This window comes from Pleurodeles waltl, chromosome 4_2 (assembly GCF_031143425.1).
Source record: "Pleurodeles waltl isolate 20211129_DDA chromosome 4_2, aPleWal1.hap1.20221129, whole genome shotgun sequence".
Classification (NCBI taxonomy): domain Eukaryota; kingdom Metazoa; phylum Chordata; class Amphibia; order Caudata; family Salamandridae; genus Pleurodeles; species Pleurodeles waltl.
In genome coordinates this window covers 68,652,678-68,669,417 of record NC_090443.1, presented here as the reverse complement: position 1 = coordinate 68,669,417, position 16,740 = coordinate 68,652,678, and the positions used below count along the sequence as shown (strand labels likewise).

The following is a 16,740-nucleotide window of genomic DNA, read 5'->3' as shown; positions in this document are numbered from 1 at the left end:
AACACACTACTCTAATGAGACAGCTTCCAACATCCTTTTTCGCCTGTGCACAACAAACAGACTGGTTACTTACTCAACCAAGCAGAAAGAGCTTTTGGTCATTGCCAAAGAATAACAAAATGCTACCATACACACCCCTTAATATCCACTTTATGCCTGGGAAAGAGTGCCCACCAGAAATGGAAGTCTGAACCAAACCCTACTTTCAGAGATCCCCAATAACATGTCAACTGAAGTTACCACACATTCAATGCAATATACCTTTCAAAGCACTTGCAATTATGCTAATGCAAGTAGTACCATTTAGGATAGTGCAACAAACTTTAGAATTGCAGTGGCAGTCAAGAATAAGTACATCAATCCTTAATCTCCAGGGATAATTGTACAAACAGTTCCTCCACCACTTCCCAACCAACAGTGTGCTACTACTACCAGAGGCTTGACCCTGCGATGAGCTGATTCTTGCTGTACCAGGCCCGCCAAATCTGATACAACCCCTTCACTTAAGTCCTCTGTTGCCAGAGGGGCAAATTGTTTAGTAATGGGCATGACTGGATGCATCAGATTAACTACCGGGCTTGTTTCCTCCAAGGCCGTCTCCTTCCTGCTCCTGGCCTCCATTCCCTTTGGTTAGATAAACGTTCTGGTCACCCTCATCCTGCCCTAAGATTCTCTCTCTTGATTCCCAGAGTCCACCTTCACCTTAAAGATGAACCTTAGGGACGGTGCAACTCCCTCCGACACCTCTAATGTTTGTATTGTATGATTTCTCCTTCGGACAGGCACACTCTTTACTAACGCTCTAGTTAAGAATTTCTGTGAATTTCGCATATTTGTCTTTAGCTTGAACTGCTTTACTGGCTGCTGACCGCTTCTCTCGCTGGCCACCAAACCAACTTCGGGCTTCACTAAGAGGGGATTTGCAAACCTGACTGGGGAGATCAAGACATGGAGCCACAGCCCAGATAACTGACTGAATGTGAACCCAACACGGAGCACGAGGGGTAGTCTAGAATACAGAGCATGCTCATTAGAGGTGATACGAGGACAAAAAAATAATTAAGTACAGCAGTACATACATAGCACGTCACTAATCTGCACCATCTAATCCCTTTGCCAAATTTTGGACTTTTTGTTTGAGAAGTAGACATTCAGGCATGAGACACTGCAAGACTGCGATGTATACTCCATCCAATAAGTACAACCTAAACGGGAAACAATATTACTACCACTACTACCCATTTCACTCCATGAAAGTGCCCTGCCCATGTTTGTCCCACAGTTACCTCACCTAAAAGCTTCTGCAGAGTACAACTGGTAGAAATAGGATCATGGTGGTTGTAAACTTTGCTGAATTCCTGTCAGTCTTGTTTCGAACGTTTGTTCTCAACTACCGTGAGAAGTGTGCAATGAAATCAGTCATATCTGTGGCGGTCAAACAAGGACATCAGGGTCATGAAGAACCTGCTTTTACTAAAGTCCATTTTCTGCTCCATGAGTCAGGGCATGCGGAAGTGGGAAAGCTAGCAGAGGTAAAACATCCCATAATAGGACAGAAAATAAGCTCCAGGTCTTAGGAAGCATAGAAGGTCACAACCATTTATTTCGAAGCTTTGCAGGGAACACGTATAAAAATGCTTGATTTAAAGAGAAAAAAGTAAATGCAAACGAGTTTCAAGAATGTTCAGTGATGGCATATCACAACTTAATTCTAGAACCATTCTCTAGCATCAGTCACCATCTGCTTACAATGATGTTCTGGTAATCAAATAATCCTCAAAAGTATGCACGTATTGTCCCTTTATATCTATCATGGTTACTAGACAAAGTGGTGTAAGAACTTCTTCACTAATCAACTGTACCCAGTACATGAAAGGACATGTCTGTATGTTGCTGTGGCTGGGACAGCACACCAAGAAACTGAGCAGCTATCGCCCTCAAAATTTAAAAGGTCCATTCACTGAGCAAACAAATCTTTTGTATGGTTAGTGTCCCCTTTGGAAATTTCCTCAGATAGTAGATTCGGTGCAGGACCTTTTCCAAATCAGCACATTCACCAGAAAATGTGTAGGTTCAAATAAATCGAAGGGAAACAAAGCGAGGTTCACACAGAGGAGTAGGCAGCAAAGTGCAAACAGCACCCTAGATAACACACAATTTTGCTTACCTCCCCCCGAAGTAGGTACAGAAACAAAGGGAACATGGTGCCCATAAAAAGGGTTTAAAATCCACTTGCAGAAGCGCTACATGACAGCTGCAAAAGTAATCGGACAAGAGCAAAGATGCCCGACTGAGGTGCTAAATACAACGGCCATAGTGGATAACAGACAGCACATCACACTCCTACTCAAAATCTACAACCGTTCTTTACATATTCAAATATAGTTGTGTACTTATGGAAAGGAGGGGAAACAGGGTCACAAGCAGCCATACAAACATCTCACTCCTCCCACCATGCTCCTCAGCCACAAAGCTGGAAATGAGCCATTATGAACATTCAATAAAAAAAAAAAATAACCGCAAGCTCAACAATGTGGGGGAGCTATATTGGGGAGCGTACTGCAACCACCGCATGTATAACCACAGGCTTGAATACTTCGCACTTAGTACTTTCACTTAATAGTAATGCTACCCACATCCAGCACTCACCTTCGAATAGAAATATCTACACACTGCTTCTTGGGCCCAAGGCTGAAAGTAAAACTCGGCTCTGCGCTCCTCCTCCGGATTTCCCACCACATCTGTCATGGTCTAAATTTACCAATGAGAAAAAAATATATATCAATCAGAACTCAGCTCAGAAATATTTCCAACAAGTACGCGCTCAGAAACACAGTCAGTGACAGTCATGGGGTCGAAAACGTTCTGTGCGTAAGACCTTCAAGCACGACTGGTACCAATGCCAAAAACATGATCCCAGCTTTTCTAGAAGGGTTTGCGGAGACTCGTACCTTGAGATCACGGCACTGGGACTGCAGCCAGTCATTGATGAAGCCCTGCGGGTCTCGGGCAAAGCTCAGCATGAACTCCCTCTGCGTCTTTAGGTGGTTAATTGTTTCTATGGTCTCGTGAATCTATTGGAGGGAGAAAGGTTGTTTTTTAGGTCTACAGTTGACAGGGAATGAAGTTGGTAGGGCAGAAAGGGTTGATTGTTTAAGCAACCTACTGGGAAACAAACAGTGGAATCAATGAAGATGAGTGACCAGGATGGGCAAATATAAAAGACATCAAACATCAATGTGAATCAAGGAAAAAAACTCAATGATTAGGAAGTTTAAGTGAGGGAGAGGTGAGAGTCGGCAAGGAGACAATTTACTGAGGCTAAAAGTGCAGTGACCAGATGCCCTGGGTCTGCCAGAACAACCCTAATTTTGGGGGAATGTACGACAGCCCGATAATTTTGAAAACACTTAATGCGTCCCACTTTTAGCAAGAGGGCTAGGAGAATATGTTCAACAGGATTTTTATTTTATTTTTACCATTGCTCACACTTCCGGTAATTCTCTAACTAGACCAGAGTATGAGGGTGGAAGTTAATTTAAAAGAAAGCTCATTAGTCATCTCTTCGTTCGCAAACCAGTTTTCTTTAAAAAAAAAAAATATATAAAAAAACAGGCGATTTAAGAGAGCATCAGTTTAAAATTCTCATTGTAGCGATACTGAGCAGGAAGCAAGAGGCCTGAATGTTCTCTTTCTGCTGCCATCTGAAATTAAGAGTAAATGATTGACATCAAAGGTGTATCAGAGTTTCTCCCTCACTGATGAAAATCTTTCTTCTGCTCTCAGTTTCTGTTAAGAAGCCTTGAATTTCACCCTGGCTGACCATTTCACACCCATGCAGCACCACCGGCAATTACAGCAGCAACGTCATCCACGTAGCATTAAGACACCCAATGACAGTATTCCACACCTAGCTTACAATTCAGGTGTGGCTGCCATCGCTCTTCCCTATTCTTACATCAGTAACATAGTATTGTCAGAGCTCTCACATTGTTTGTTGGGTTACACTGGAAACCCAGTATATGTAGAGGAGTTAAAATGAAAACGGACTAGGTGCATCCCTGAAGATAATGGGTAATATTGTTGCAAGGCTGTGACGAGAAGAGAACGGTTGATGTGAAAAAAGGACTGGGAAGGAAGAAGACAAATGGAGAAAAATACACACAAAGCCAGTAGGTATTACTTTGATTTAGTATATGCACAGACAAAACATATATGCATATATTCACATATAGTTCACACCTACAGACATATGCACAGTTTCAAGAGTTAAGAACTGCTATAAGCCAGCTACGACAGATCAAGAATACATGACACCCAACATTTTATCAATATGGCACATCATAAACACGGTCTACGAACCACTCACAACAAAATGAGTAGAGGTATACTTGCTTATTCAGAAGTGCTTTGTGAACTTACTAGAGTTATGAAGCGCTGGTCAAAAGTTTACAATGCCAGCATATAGGCCCAAGTAGCTGCAGAACCCCCATACACTCAGCACATTGAGGCACACGTATGGACAGATAAGGATAACCTCTACAGATAAACCACCCCTCATGCATCCAAAGGCACGGATTAACAGACTGTTGAAACAATGAAACAAACCTCCAGCTATACATAAATAAAGACCAACATTAACAGGAGCACCCAGATATTTAGATACCATTTTACCTGCTTTAAATAATAAAGTCTACTATTGCACACTTGACACTCAAGCTTCCCTACTGCTACATCTATAAAGGAATGGCAATCAATGCTGCAAGAAGCCAACCCTCTAAATGAGAAGGTAAGGATAGTCTAATGGGGGAAGGTAAAGGAGACATCTGGGAAAAATAAGGACATTTATCAAATTGTAGTTAATGAACTGGAAAAGTGAGCCGTAGTTAAGCAAAACGGGCATTCTTCACAGGGAAATTACTTGGTACAGTATGAAATCTAAGGGATGGCACCACCCAACGACTGGACCCGGCTCAAGAAGTGACCAAGTCTTAGAAGATGGGTTCAAACTAATGCAACAGGAAATTAAACAAGGACCACCGCACAGCAGTAGCCCACTCATGGGAGATGTTTATTTTAGACCCATCAAATGTTAAATGTAAAAAAATAGGAACGAAAGACATGTTTAGAGCAGGACTAACTAGGTCTAGGTATACTGTTTAAACATCAGCCACTAAAGGGAAAACCCTAACTGTTCTACACAGGCTTCCACGGTGTAAAGTTAAAGTGAAGCAACAACTAAGGCGCCCAGGAAGGACGCATTACCTTGTTGTCCAAAGCAGCAATTTCTTGCTGACTGGCCGTAGAAAGAAGGAAAGAATTCATCTGCGTCTTCAGTGTGTCATCCACTTCCACATCAATGTCATAGCATGCAGTTTTCTTCTGGTCATTGGGGTCAACGCTAAAAAACAGAATATAGAAGAGGAGGTATTGCACAACTAACTGAGTAATGTATAGGCCCCAGGACAGAATATTATGGTGTGTTGTAGGTCAGGATTAGGTGCCTCTGTAAGGCTATGTGTGGTTTTTACCACTGTAACGCCCGAAAATGCTGCATGTTGCAAATGAAGCACAATGGAAGAGCTGGGTTTGTGGCAGAGTACCTGAATTCCACTTATCCCATAATACAAAAACAATCTTATTTTTTTCTCTTCCTACTTCCACACTGCTGATGCTCCGCTCACCAGGACTTTGGCAGAGTTACAGCTGGTCATGTATGTACTGGTCTCACCTGATTACATGATTTATAATTATTGGCTCCGGGGGCATCAGCAATGCATGCAGGCGCTGAGGAATCTCAGAGAATTTCATCCGTTGAGATTCAAAGATCTGCAATAGATAGAAACGACAGACTTACAAATCAGGAACGGCATTATCTGAGAACTGCACGAAAATCATAGGTAGAGAGTGATGGTGTGCCAAGAACTAGGCAAGTGACGCCAATGAACCAAGGCTGAAGTTCAAGTGATGGTATATGTAGGAAAACTAAGAAATATTTACTAAAACAGCTACTCAAATAAGAGGCAAGAGGAGAAATGTAAAAAGCAAGAGGGTGAGCGACAGACTAAGGAATGACCATTAAGTTCAAGCAATCCTAACCTGCTGCAGGTACTTGTCACAGATCACAAACTCTCTCTCATGGGGGTCCTGAAGCTTGTGGGTTTTAATGTACTGCCACAGAGCTTGGATAATTACAGGGCGCGTCTGGGTATGGATCCCCAGAAGGCGAGCAAGCCGTGGGTCCAGCTTGAACTGTGGAGGCTGCACAGAAACAAACAGTAAAGAACAATTAGACATGGAGAGTCCGTGAAACTTGTTGCCAATGCTACCCTGCAATAAATTCCATCATCAGTTCTGTGAACATGTTTTGCATTGCAAGGAGCCAACGAATGAGACATTTGCAAAGAAGGATGCCTGCATCTATTTACTTCCATCTTGCAGAGAGTTCAGGCCAGGGCAGACAGACCAGCTACCACAGACTTTACTACGTCTCAGCCATTCACCTACCTACCTGATAGTCCAGCATTAGAAGTACAGTGCATCGCACATTGACGTCACCCGGCCGTTTAACCTGGAAGCCATCTGTCTCCTGGGTGGTCGATGTCCTATGCCACTGAAAAAAAGATACACTAATCTTAGGGCATCAGACAAGTAAAGTAACTGTCACAAATAAAAGTGGAATTGAAAATCTGTATATCTGTTGTCTCATCAATCTTATTTGGTGTATGAGAGCTCCCCAAATGCAGCACAAAATTAATGCTTATCCACTCATTACACACAGTAGCGTACTGCCAGTGTACCCATTCTGTCCCACAGGAGTTGCCCCCCTGGCTGCCTACCTCCACAAGATGGTTGTCTGGCCCATACAGATCCTTGTCCAGCTCGATCACTAGAGATTTAAAGAACGATGAGAACTTCCTTTTCTGTTTTGTTGCATCGTATTTGGACAAAGCAGACTGCACAGAAAAATAAAGATATCTGCATCACAGAACATTTTCAGAAATCAACATTGCTAGTTCACGTAACAGTTTGAGTGCTTCCAAGAAAATTAGTTACATAGCATTTTAAACGCTTAAGGCCCTAAAAGAAAGATGCACATTGAATCGAAGACTAAAAGTGAGAAAGATGCAGATTGTTTTCTTTAAGAGAAATGGCCCAAAGAGTGCAGGGATCCTAAATTGCAGGATATGCACAATATTAAGGCCTCATATCTATTTCTGTGTTAGAATGAGGGCAAGTGGTGAATTTGATAACACTGTCCAACAGCATTGAAGCAAGTTACATGAGCAACAGATTGCATTACGCAAGGTCAGATTCATTTTATTATAAGCACAGGAGATTAACTGATTTGCCTAGAATCAAATGATGTTGAGCGAAATCCAGGACGTGGACCTGGTTCCTGAGATCCAAAGTCAGCAGCTCTGGCAACATATTTATTTCTTAATTTCTGTGTGAGTGTGATACACAAGTGGCATGGTTGTGCATGATCACATATTGTGAGTGCAATCTCTTTTGAAATAGCTTTGTGGAGTGCAGCAACAACAAATGCTGGAACGTTCAACCAGAGTAGTACTTGGGAACAACTGAAAGGATTTGTTTTAAAACTGGACTTAACGCCATAGCTACGCACATTTGCACTGGTGCACAAACAGTGCTAATCGTTTTAAATAGGACATATATATAGGGCAGGACGATTGCAACCCACCTAAAATCAGGTTGCGAACCACAGTTTGGGAAACAGGGCTCTACCACCTCCTAGAATAAGCCTAGTCAGTTGTAGCTCTGGTAAGCGTACAAATGAAATGACATGGTTAGCTAACTGGAATGCAATGGCATGTAAGGCCAGGGGATATCAGTGGTGAATAAAAGAAAGCAGCCATATGCTGCTAAGTAACCTACCATCACCCTGGGACCGCAGCCTTATTTATCCAGGGATATTAATGAGACAGTGATATGTCTAATCTGTTATAGCTAATAGCTAGTAAGATGCAGGTATCTATACAGCCTTGAACTTGCAACATGAAGACTAAGATTAAACTGCTTTAGAGGTATTAAACCCAGCAAAGCTTCAAACACGTAGTTTGACAGCCACAGACAGACTTGGGTGCCAAAGAAATTCTCAGCAGAGATGCGTTTTCCCTTGTGGTGGATTAGTTATGTTAATTTCTCAGAAACGTCAAATATACTAAAACAGATATTCATGAAGCATTAATAAGACTAAAGCCACAGACAATGCAATAAGTAAGGTGGTCTCGGTCCTCCCAATCAGTTATACACACTTTTCCAGAGTCAAAAACATCTTACTGCTGACTTCACTTACAGCTAAAGCAAAGAATATTCTTGTTCCAACTACTTCAACGTATTATCACCCCCTACCCACCACTATTCCCTGCCGAAACCAACGTTCACAACTCACATCCTCCAAGAGCCGTCCCTCGACGCGCAGCTCCCACGATGCCACAGTCCCTTCGCCATCCTCCACATCAGACTTGGCTGGGTTGAAGGTATTGGAGATAAAAATGCGAAGCTTTCGCTTTTGCTAATGAAAACAACACAATCCTTATTGAAGAGGTTCAGCAGTAATGAAAGCGCAAAGCTATTAAAGCAGCCAAACATGTTTTCCAACAGCTGAAGTCCAAACATTCCAGCCACGTTTAGCAATGGCAAAAAGAATGGGCAGATAAGTGTTTCTACTTCCTTCGATGCAGATAGGGTGCATTTCTTTGCCAACTACCTTCGATTTAGGAAATTTTGCCAATGCTATTTAAACAGGCTACCAAAATATTGGAAAAGGCTATAAAGTTGGATTCTCAAATTTTGGCATTTGAAGATTCAAGTATGTTGGCGAATATTTTATTTGCCATGACTGCATATTTTCCGAAAATGGAAAGACAGACTGTTCTACCTTTGTGAACTCGTGGAGTGAACTGCATGAATCCTTTTCACTGATAAAAACACTGCTCATCTGCTTTGCATTGGCAACATTTTAATTAGTGGAGGCTTAATTTCCACCAAATACAGACATTTAAGGCAATTACAAAGTTGTGCTTCATTTTCTCTTTCAAATTCTTTTTAGTATTACGATCCATAACCTTACGCACCTATAAGCAAATTACTCAGCAATGTAGCACTAGGAAGATCAGAAACACGAGAGGTGAGCATACACAGATACCACACTATTAAACCTAGAAGAACAAAAGCTCTGAATACAGGGCTCACTACATCCTTTAGACTGGCGTACATTTAGCAGACTTGTCCACAGTGGGCTGTGGATAGCGGGAAAGTACGGAAAGTCCACTCTACTCATTTTATGCCTCAAGGCGTTGCCCCTCGCTTATGACAACTTTGAAGAGAACCATAATTTTTATTTAGCTTTCAATTCTTTCATGTTTCTTCATTCCCACCCATGCTGGCCCCTCAAGCGACGCATCGGTGACCAGGCCTCGAAAATTCATATAAAAGTTACTAGACCTGCAGGTCAAGCAACTTGAATAATCTACTTGACCACAACTGCAATGTACTTGACCCATAAACAGGTCTCAAATTTTGTGATCCAAGTCAAATATTTTAGTTTACAGAGCTGCCTTTTTCTTCATTGTCACATGAGCGCACCTTCAAATGTATGAGCTCAGCATTTCTTCTGTACAAAAAAATATCTCTGATTACGCAGACAATGTTTGCTCCATGTATCAAAATAATCAAGCCCACATATAGGGAACATGTGATCCATTACTTGCCATCAGGACAGGAGTGTTTCTCATTTTATATTTAAACACTCATTTTTAATACATATATTACTAAAGCATGATGTGAATACGCACTGTCATTTACAGACAGAACATTTCCAAGAAATGTCAAAAAACCTTCCCACTACCTTGCAGCTTTACAGATAACACTATATAACGTATTAAACTGTGAAAATCGGGTTTCAGAAAACATTTATTCTTTACACCTAACCACGTAAAGTGTTCAGGACTTCCCTTGCCACATCAATTGGTCAACCCTTCCTCATAATTTCGTATTTTCCTGCCATATAATCCCAATGGCCCTGCACATAACTAAATCACTTCAAACTTACCTTCTTCCTCTTTGTGCAGTAAAATGAAAATGTTGTCATTTAGCACCCTAATTTAAATCTTCCATGCTAATTCCAATAGAATACCACATTCACCACCAGAGTTGCTGACTGGCTGAAACAATTCTCCATAAAAAAAGGCACAAGACAGCCACAGAGGAAACAAACTAGAAGTTCACCCAAACATATCAAGAGTGTTCAAACAGTCATAGTGTAATAAGGATGATAAGGTGGCTTGAATCATGGTCATAATTGTAATAAGGCGAGATTCCTAAAATATATACAATTATCATATACATCTTTAACAGAAATACTTTTGGCATTAGAATGTAATGCTCAAAACAGCCCCTAGAGTGCACCATAACAAAAACATAATTTGTAAGAAATATGACCATGTAACCATATTATTAGCCCCTACAGGGCATCTCCCAATGAGAAAAACAGGAGAGTAATGCAGTGTAACCATATACTTTACCCCTAGAAGGCGTTTTTAGGGCTAGCAGGCCTACTGCAATAATATTACAAACAAGGCATTTAAAACAAAACTTCTCCCAGCTGTAAAACAAAGGTTCTAACCAGGAGAAAGCTTAAAAGACACTGAATGTTGGGAGGGGTTATTTTGGGGTCCCCACTAACCTAGTGTCGGGACCCAGAGATGATGTAGACAGAGTCCCATTGTCCTAGGACCACCACAGGGTGAGTTATGGGCAAAAATGTTTAGTGAACGTAATGCCCTGCAAAGCATTATGGGGAGAGTTTTCCCAAGTGCAGTGAATATTGTAGTATCAGCTCCTGCACTGTGCTGTGACAGCTGCTTTCGCTTTGAGGATTTCTGTTTTACGTAAAGCATTTATCAATTTAAAGTCTTTTAAGGGGAGAGACTAGAAATTACTCTGATTAGGTAACTGTGAACAATGTGACCAGCGCTCCGCCGATCCAAGTTCACACCGTTGTGCGAGTTTGTGCTGTGGGCGCCATGCAGCACAAGGGGGAAGAGACAAAAGAAATAGTTCGCCCACGCTGGAGTATATCATCAATTGTGGTCAATCGGGCAATAATCCACGCAACTGGGGCAGTCTGAAAGGCGTGACAAAAACAGCATCAAGGTGGGAAAAACAAAGCACTTACCAATGACTGTAAGGAAATGGCTCCCTGTTGCAGTTACCCCCCACTTTTTGCCCGATACTGATGCTGACTTGACTGAGAAGTGTGCTGGGACCCTCCTAACCAGGCCCCAGCACCAGTGTTCTTTCACCTAAAATGTACCATTGTCTCCACAATTGGCACAACCCTGGCACCCAGGTAAGTCCCTTGTAACTGGTACCCCTGGTACCAAGGGCCCTGATGCCAGGGAAGGTCTCCAAGGGCTGCAGCATGACTTATGCCACCCTAGGGACCCCTCACTCAGCACAGACACACTTGCTTGCCAGCTTGTGTGTGCTGGTGGGGAGAAAATGACTAAGTCGACATGGCACTCCCCTCAGGGTGCCATGCCAACCTCCCACTGCCTGTGGCATAGGTAAGTCACCCCTCTAGTAGGCCTTACAGCCCTAAGGCAGGGTGCACTATACCACAGGTGAGGGCATATGTGCATGAGCACTATGCCCCTACAGTGTCTAAGCAAAACCTTAGACATTGTAAGTGCAGGGTAGCCATAAGAGTATATGGTCTGGGAGTCTGTCAAAAACGAACTCCACAGCTCCATAATGGCTACACTGAATACTGGGAAGTTTAGTATCAAACTTCTCAGAATAATAAACCCACACTGATGCCAGTGTTGGATTTATAAAAAAATGCACACAGAGGGCATCTTAAGAGATGCCCCCTGTATTTTACCCAATTGTTCAGTGCAGGACTGACTGGTCTCTGCCAGCCTGCTGCTGAGAGATGAGTTTCTGACCCCATGCGGTGAGAGCCTTTGTGCTCTCTGAGGACAGAAACAAAGCCTGCTCTGGGTGGAGGTGCTTCACACCTCCCCCCTGCAGGAACTGTAAAACCTAGCAGTGAGCTTCAAAGGCTCAAGCTTCGTGTTACAATGCCCCAGGGCACTCCAGCTAGTGGAGATGCCCGCCCCCTGGACACAGCCCCCACTTTTGGCGGCAAGTCCAGGAGAGATAATGAGAAAAACAAGGAGGAGTCACTGGCCAGTCAGGACAGCCCCTAAGGTGTCCTGAGCTGAGGTGACTGACTTTTAGAAATCCTCCATCTTGTAGAAGGAGTATTGCCCCAATAGGAATAGGGATGTGCCCCCCTCCCCTCAAGGAGGAGGCACAAGGAGGGTGTAGCCACCCTCAAGGACAGTAGCCATTGGCTACTGCCCTCCCAGACCTAAACACACCCCTAAATTCAGTATTTAGGGGCTCCCCAGAACCAAGGAACTCAGATTCCTGCAACCTAAGAAGAAGAGGACTGCTGAACTGAAAAACCCTGCAGAGAAGACGGAGACACCAACTGCCTTGGCCCCAGCTCTACCGGCCTGTCTCCCCCCTTCGGAAGAAAACTGCTCCAGCGACGCTTTCCCCAGGACCAGCGACCTCTGAATCCTCAGAGGACTGCCCTGCTCTAAAAGGACCAAGAAACTCCCAAGAACAGCGGCCCTGTTCACCCAAGACTGCAACTTTGTTTCTAAAGAAGCAACTTAAAGGCAACAGCGTTTCCCGCCAGAAGCATGAGACTTGCAACCCTGCACCCGGCGACCCCGACTCGACTGGTGGAGAAACAACACTTCAGGGAGGACCCTCCGGCGACTCAGAGACTGTGAGTAACCAAAGTTGTCCCCCCTGAGCCCCCACAGCAACGCCTGCAGAGGGAATCCCGAGGCTCCCCCTGACCGCGACTGCCTGACTCTAAGAACCCGACGCCTGGAAAAGACCCTGCACCCGCAGCCCCCAGGACCTGAAGGATCGGAACTCCAGTGCAGGAGTGACACCCAGGAGGCCCTCTCCCTTGCCCAGGTGGTGGCTACCCCGAGGAGCCCCCCCTTGCCTGCCTGCAGCGCTGAAGAGACCCCTTGGTCTCCCATTGATTTCAATTATAAACCCGACGTGTGTTTGCACACTGCACCGGGCCGTCCCCGTGCTGCTGAGGGTGTACTTTGTGCTAACTTGTGTCCCCCCCGGTGCCCTACAAAACCCCCCTGGTCTGCCCTCCGAAGACGCGGGTATTTACCTGCTGGCAGACTGGAACCGGGGCACCCCCTTCTCCATTGAAGCCTATGTGTTTTGGGCACCACTTTGAACTCTGCACCTGACCGGCCCTGAGCTGCTGGTGTGGTAACTTTGGGGTTGCTCTGAACCCCCAACGGTGGGCTACCTTGGACCCAAACTTGAACCCCGTAGGTGGTTTACTTACCTGCAAGAACTAACAATTACTTACCTCCCCTAGGAACTGTGAAAATTGCACTAAGTGTCTAGTTTTAAAATAGCTATATGTGTTTTATTTGAAAAGTATATATACTATTGTGATTATTCAAAGTTCCTAAAGTACTTTACCTGCAATACCTTTCATGCAAAGTATTAAATGTAGAATTTGAACCTGTGGTTCTTAAAATAAACTAAGAAAATATATTTTTCTATACAAAAACCTATTGGCCTGGAATTGTCTCGGAGTGTGTGTTCCTCATTTATTGCCTGTGTGTATGTACAACAAATGCTTAACACTACTCCTTGGATAAGCCTACTGCTCGACCACACTACCACAAAATAGAGCATTAGTATTATCTCTTTTTGCCACTATCTTACCTCTAAGGGGAACCCTTGGACTCTGTGCATACTATTCCTTACTTTGAAATAGTGCATACAGAGCCAACTTCCTACATTGGTGGATCAGCGGTGGGGTACAAGACTTTGCATTTGCTGGACTACTCAGCCAATACCTGATCACACGACAAATTCCAAAAATTGTCATTAGAAATTGATTTTTGCAATTTGAGCTATTTTCCTAAATTTTTAAAAGTCCTGCCAGGGCCTTGTGTTAGTCCCTGTTAGCATTTCTTTTAGAGTTTAAAAGTTTTGTGAAAGTTTGAATTAAGTTCTAGAAATAGTTTTAGATTCTTAAAAAGTATTCCAACTTTTAGAAACATAATGCCTGGTGCAGAAGAGAATGTGGTGGAACTCGACCTCACACCTTACCTCCATCTTAAGATGAGGGAGCTAAGGTCTCTTTGCAAAATAAAGAAAATCCCGGTTGGCTTAAGACCCTCCAAACAACAGCTCCAGGAGCTATTGGCAGAGTTTGAAAAAGCCAACCCCTCTGAGGATGACAACCCAGAAGATGATGTTAGTGACTTGGTGGAGAATTCCTCCCTTCCAGTCCTAACTAGGGAGATCAGGGACCATCAATCCCTGTTTCCAACTGTGATAGTCAGAGATGCTGCTTCCCTCACAGGAGGGGCCAGCACCTCTGAAATCACTGAGGATAGCCTCAGTGAAGATGACCTCCTGTTAGCCAGGATGGTCAAAAGATTGGCTTTGGAGAGACAGCTCCTAGCCATAGAAAGGGAAAGACAAGAGATGGGTTTTGGTCCCATCAATGGTGGCAGCAACATAAATAGGGTCAGAGATTCTCCTGACATGTTGAAAATCCCTAAAGGGATTGTAACTAAATATGAAGATGGTGATGACATCACCAAATGGTTCACAGCTTTTGAGAGGGCTTGTGTAACCAGGAAAGTAAACAGATCTCACTGGGGTGCTCTCCTTTGGGAAATGTTCACTGGAAAGTGTAGGGATAGACTCCTCACACTCTCTGGAAAAGATGCAGAATCTTATGACCCCATGAAGGGAACCCTGATTGAGGGCTTTGGATTCTCCACTGAGGAGTATAGAATTAGATTCAGGGGGGCTCAAAAATCCTCGAGCCAGACCTGGGTTGATTTTGTAGACTACTCAGTGAAAACACTGGATGGTTGGGTAACTGGAAATGAAGTGCATGACTATGTTGGGCTTTATAATTTGTTTATGAAAGAACACATTTTAAGTAACTGCTTCAATGAAAAGTTGCATCAGTATCTGGTAGACCTAGGTCCAATTTCTCCCCAAGAATTGGGAAAGAAGGCAGACCACTGGGTCAAGACTAGGGTAACCAAAACTTCCACTGGGGGTGACCAAAAGAAAGGGGTTACAAAACCTCCTCAGGAGAAAGTGGGTGACACTAGAAACAAAGAAAAAGAGTCCTCTGTAGGCCCCCAGAAACCAGACCAAGTGGGTGGGCCCGAGAGACAACCAAAAACAAAAGTGGGTACCAGGGTAAGAACTGGGATGCCACGAAGGCATGGTGCCATAACTGTAGACAGGCAGGGCACCACACCAAGGACACTTCTTGTCCCAAAAACAAGCCCCCTAGCAAAATCCCAGGGGTGACCAGTGTAGCCATTGGGGATGACTCCTCAGATGAGGAGGTCTTCATAGCCTTCAACTGGAAAAAGGGCCCAACAGGTGAGTTGGAGATTCCAGAGGGAAGTAGACACTTCCACCACCTACTGGTGAATGGAATCCCAGCCACTGCCCTAAGAGACACTTGTGCCAGTCACACTATTGTGCATGACAGGCTGGTGTTCTCAAACCAGTACATCCCAGGTGAGCTGGCCAGAGTAAGAGTTAGCCCAGACAGGGTCACTGATAGGCCTGTGGCTTCTGTGCCCATAGAAGTGGGTGGGACTTTTAGCTGGAGAAGGGTGGTAGTCAGTACAGACCTCCCCCTTGATTGTCTCCTTGGAAATGACCACCCAGAGGTTAGTCAGAGCCCAAGAGAGGAACTGGTCCAGTGCCAGTCCTCTCCCAAGGATTCTGGAGGTCCTACCCCTGCAGTAACTGCAAGCAGGCCCCAGAAGAAAAAGAAAAGAAAACAGTGTAGGAAGGGTGGACAACCTTTAGCCAAGGTTCCAGCAAGCCAAGGAGATTCTGCTCCAGTAGGGGAGAACTCCAAAAGTGGCTCTGATAAAGTCCAACCTGACCCACAAGAAGTCCTGGCTAGTCAGGCAACTGTTAAGCCTGAGTGGGTGGCTCCTCAGCTAACAGAAGAAAGAGTGGAAGAAGGGTGTTTACTACAAGATGTGGTAACCCCCCACTCTAATACAGCAGACAGGCACCATGAACCCAAAGAAGCCTGTAACTTAGCCCCTTTCCTTGTAGGTGAAGAGCTAAAGGTGTGGTTCTGGGCACTGACAGCTGTCAGTGGCCTCTGCTGGGTGTTAGCCTTTATGGCTGCACTATCCTTGGCATGGTGGTCAGACCCCATGCCAAATAGCAAGTTAGGCCCCCTGACCCTGTTGGTCATGGTGGGGTTACTCCAGCTCTGGGTAACCTCTTTGGGTAAGCTAGGGGTGACCCTGGCTAAAATAAGATTAGCAGAGGTGGATACCTCTAACCCCAAAATAGAGAGAATGGGTGAAGACATTAAAAGCACAGACAAGAGGCAATTCAGACTAGGTCCTATCACTGTGGATGTGGGTCAGTTCCCCAGAGGGAATGACCTGAACAGGAGGATGTGAGGCAGAGTAGGCCCTGCAACAAACCAGCCTATTTCCTCTACTCTTCCTCGCCTGACAGACTAGGAAGACACTCCCAGCTTTGGCTGAGTCTCCTGGCCTGTGGGCTTGGGGGGGGGGGGGGGGCTTGTGTAAGGAAATGGCTCCCTGTTGCAGTTACCCCCCACTTTTTGCCTGA

General features: G+C 44.3%; 1 protein-coding gene across 4 annotated transcripts in view; it reads right to left on the bottom strand.

Moving 5' to 3' along the window:
- SMARCD1 (SWI/SNF related BAF chromatin remodeling complex subunit D1) overlaps positions 1-16,740 on the bottom strand; it is a 78,006-nt gene that overhangs the window by 33,085 nt on the left and 28,181 nt on the right. For all 4 annotated transcript variants that reach the window (XM_069230679.1, XM_069230678.1, XM_069230680.1 and 1 more), the window contains 8 exons: positions 8,417-8,539; positions 6,840-6,956; positions 6,512-6,613; positions 6,100-6,261; positions 5,732-5,829; positions 5,266-5,401; positions 2,952-3,074; positions 2,650-2,751 (listed from right to left, as the gene is read on the bottom strand). In XM_069230679.1, the coding sequence (XP_069086780.1) occupies positions 2,650-2,751; positions 2,952-3,074; positions 5,266-5,401; positions 5,732-5,829; positions 6,100-6,261; positions 6,512-6,613; positions 6,840-6,956; positions 8,417-8,539 (963 nt within the window). The remainder of the gene's footprint in view (positions 1-2,649; positions 2,752-2,951; positions 3,075-5,265; positions 5,402-5,731; positions 5,830-6,099; positions 6,262-6,511; positions 6,614-6,839; positions 6,957-8,416; positions 8,540-16,740) is intronic.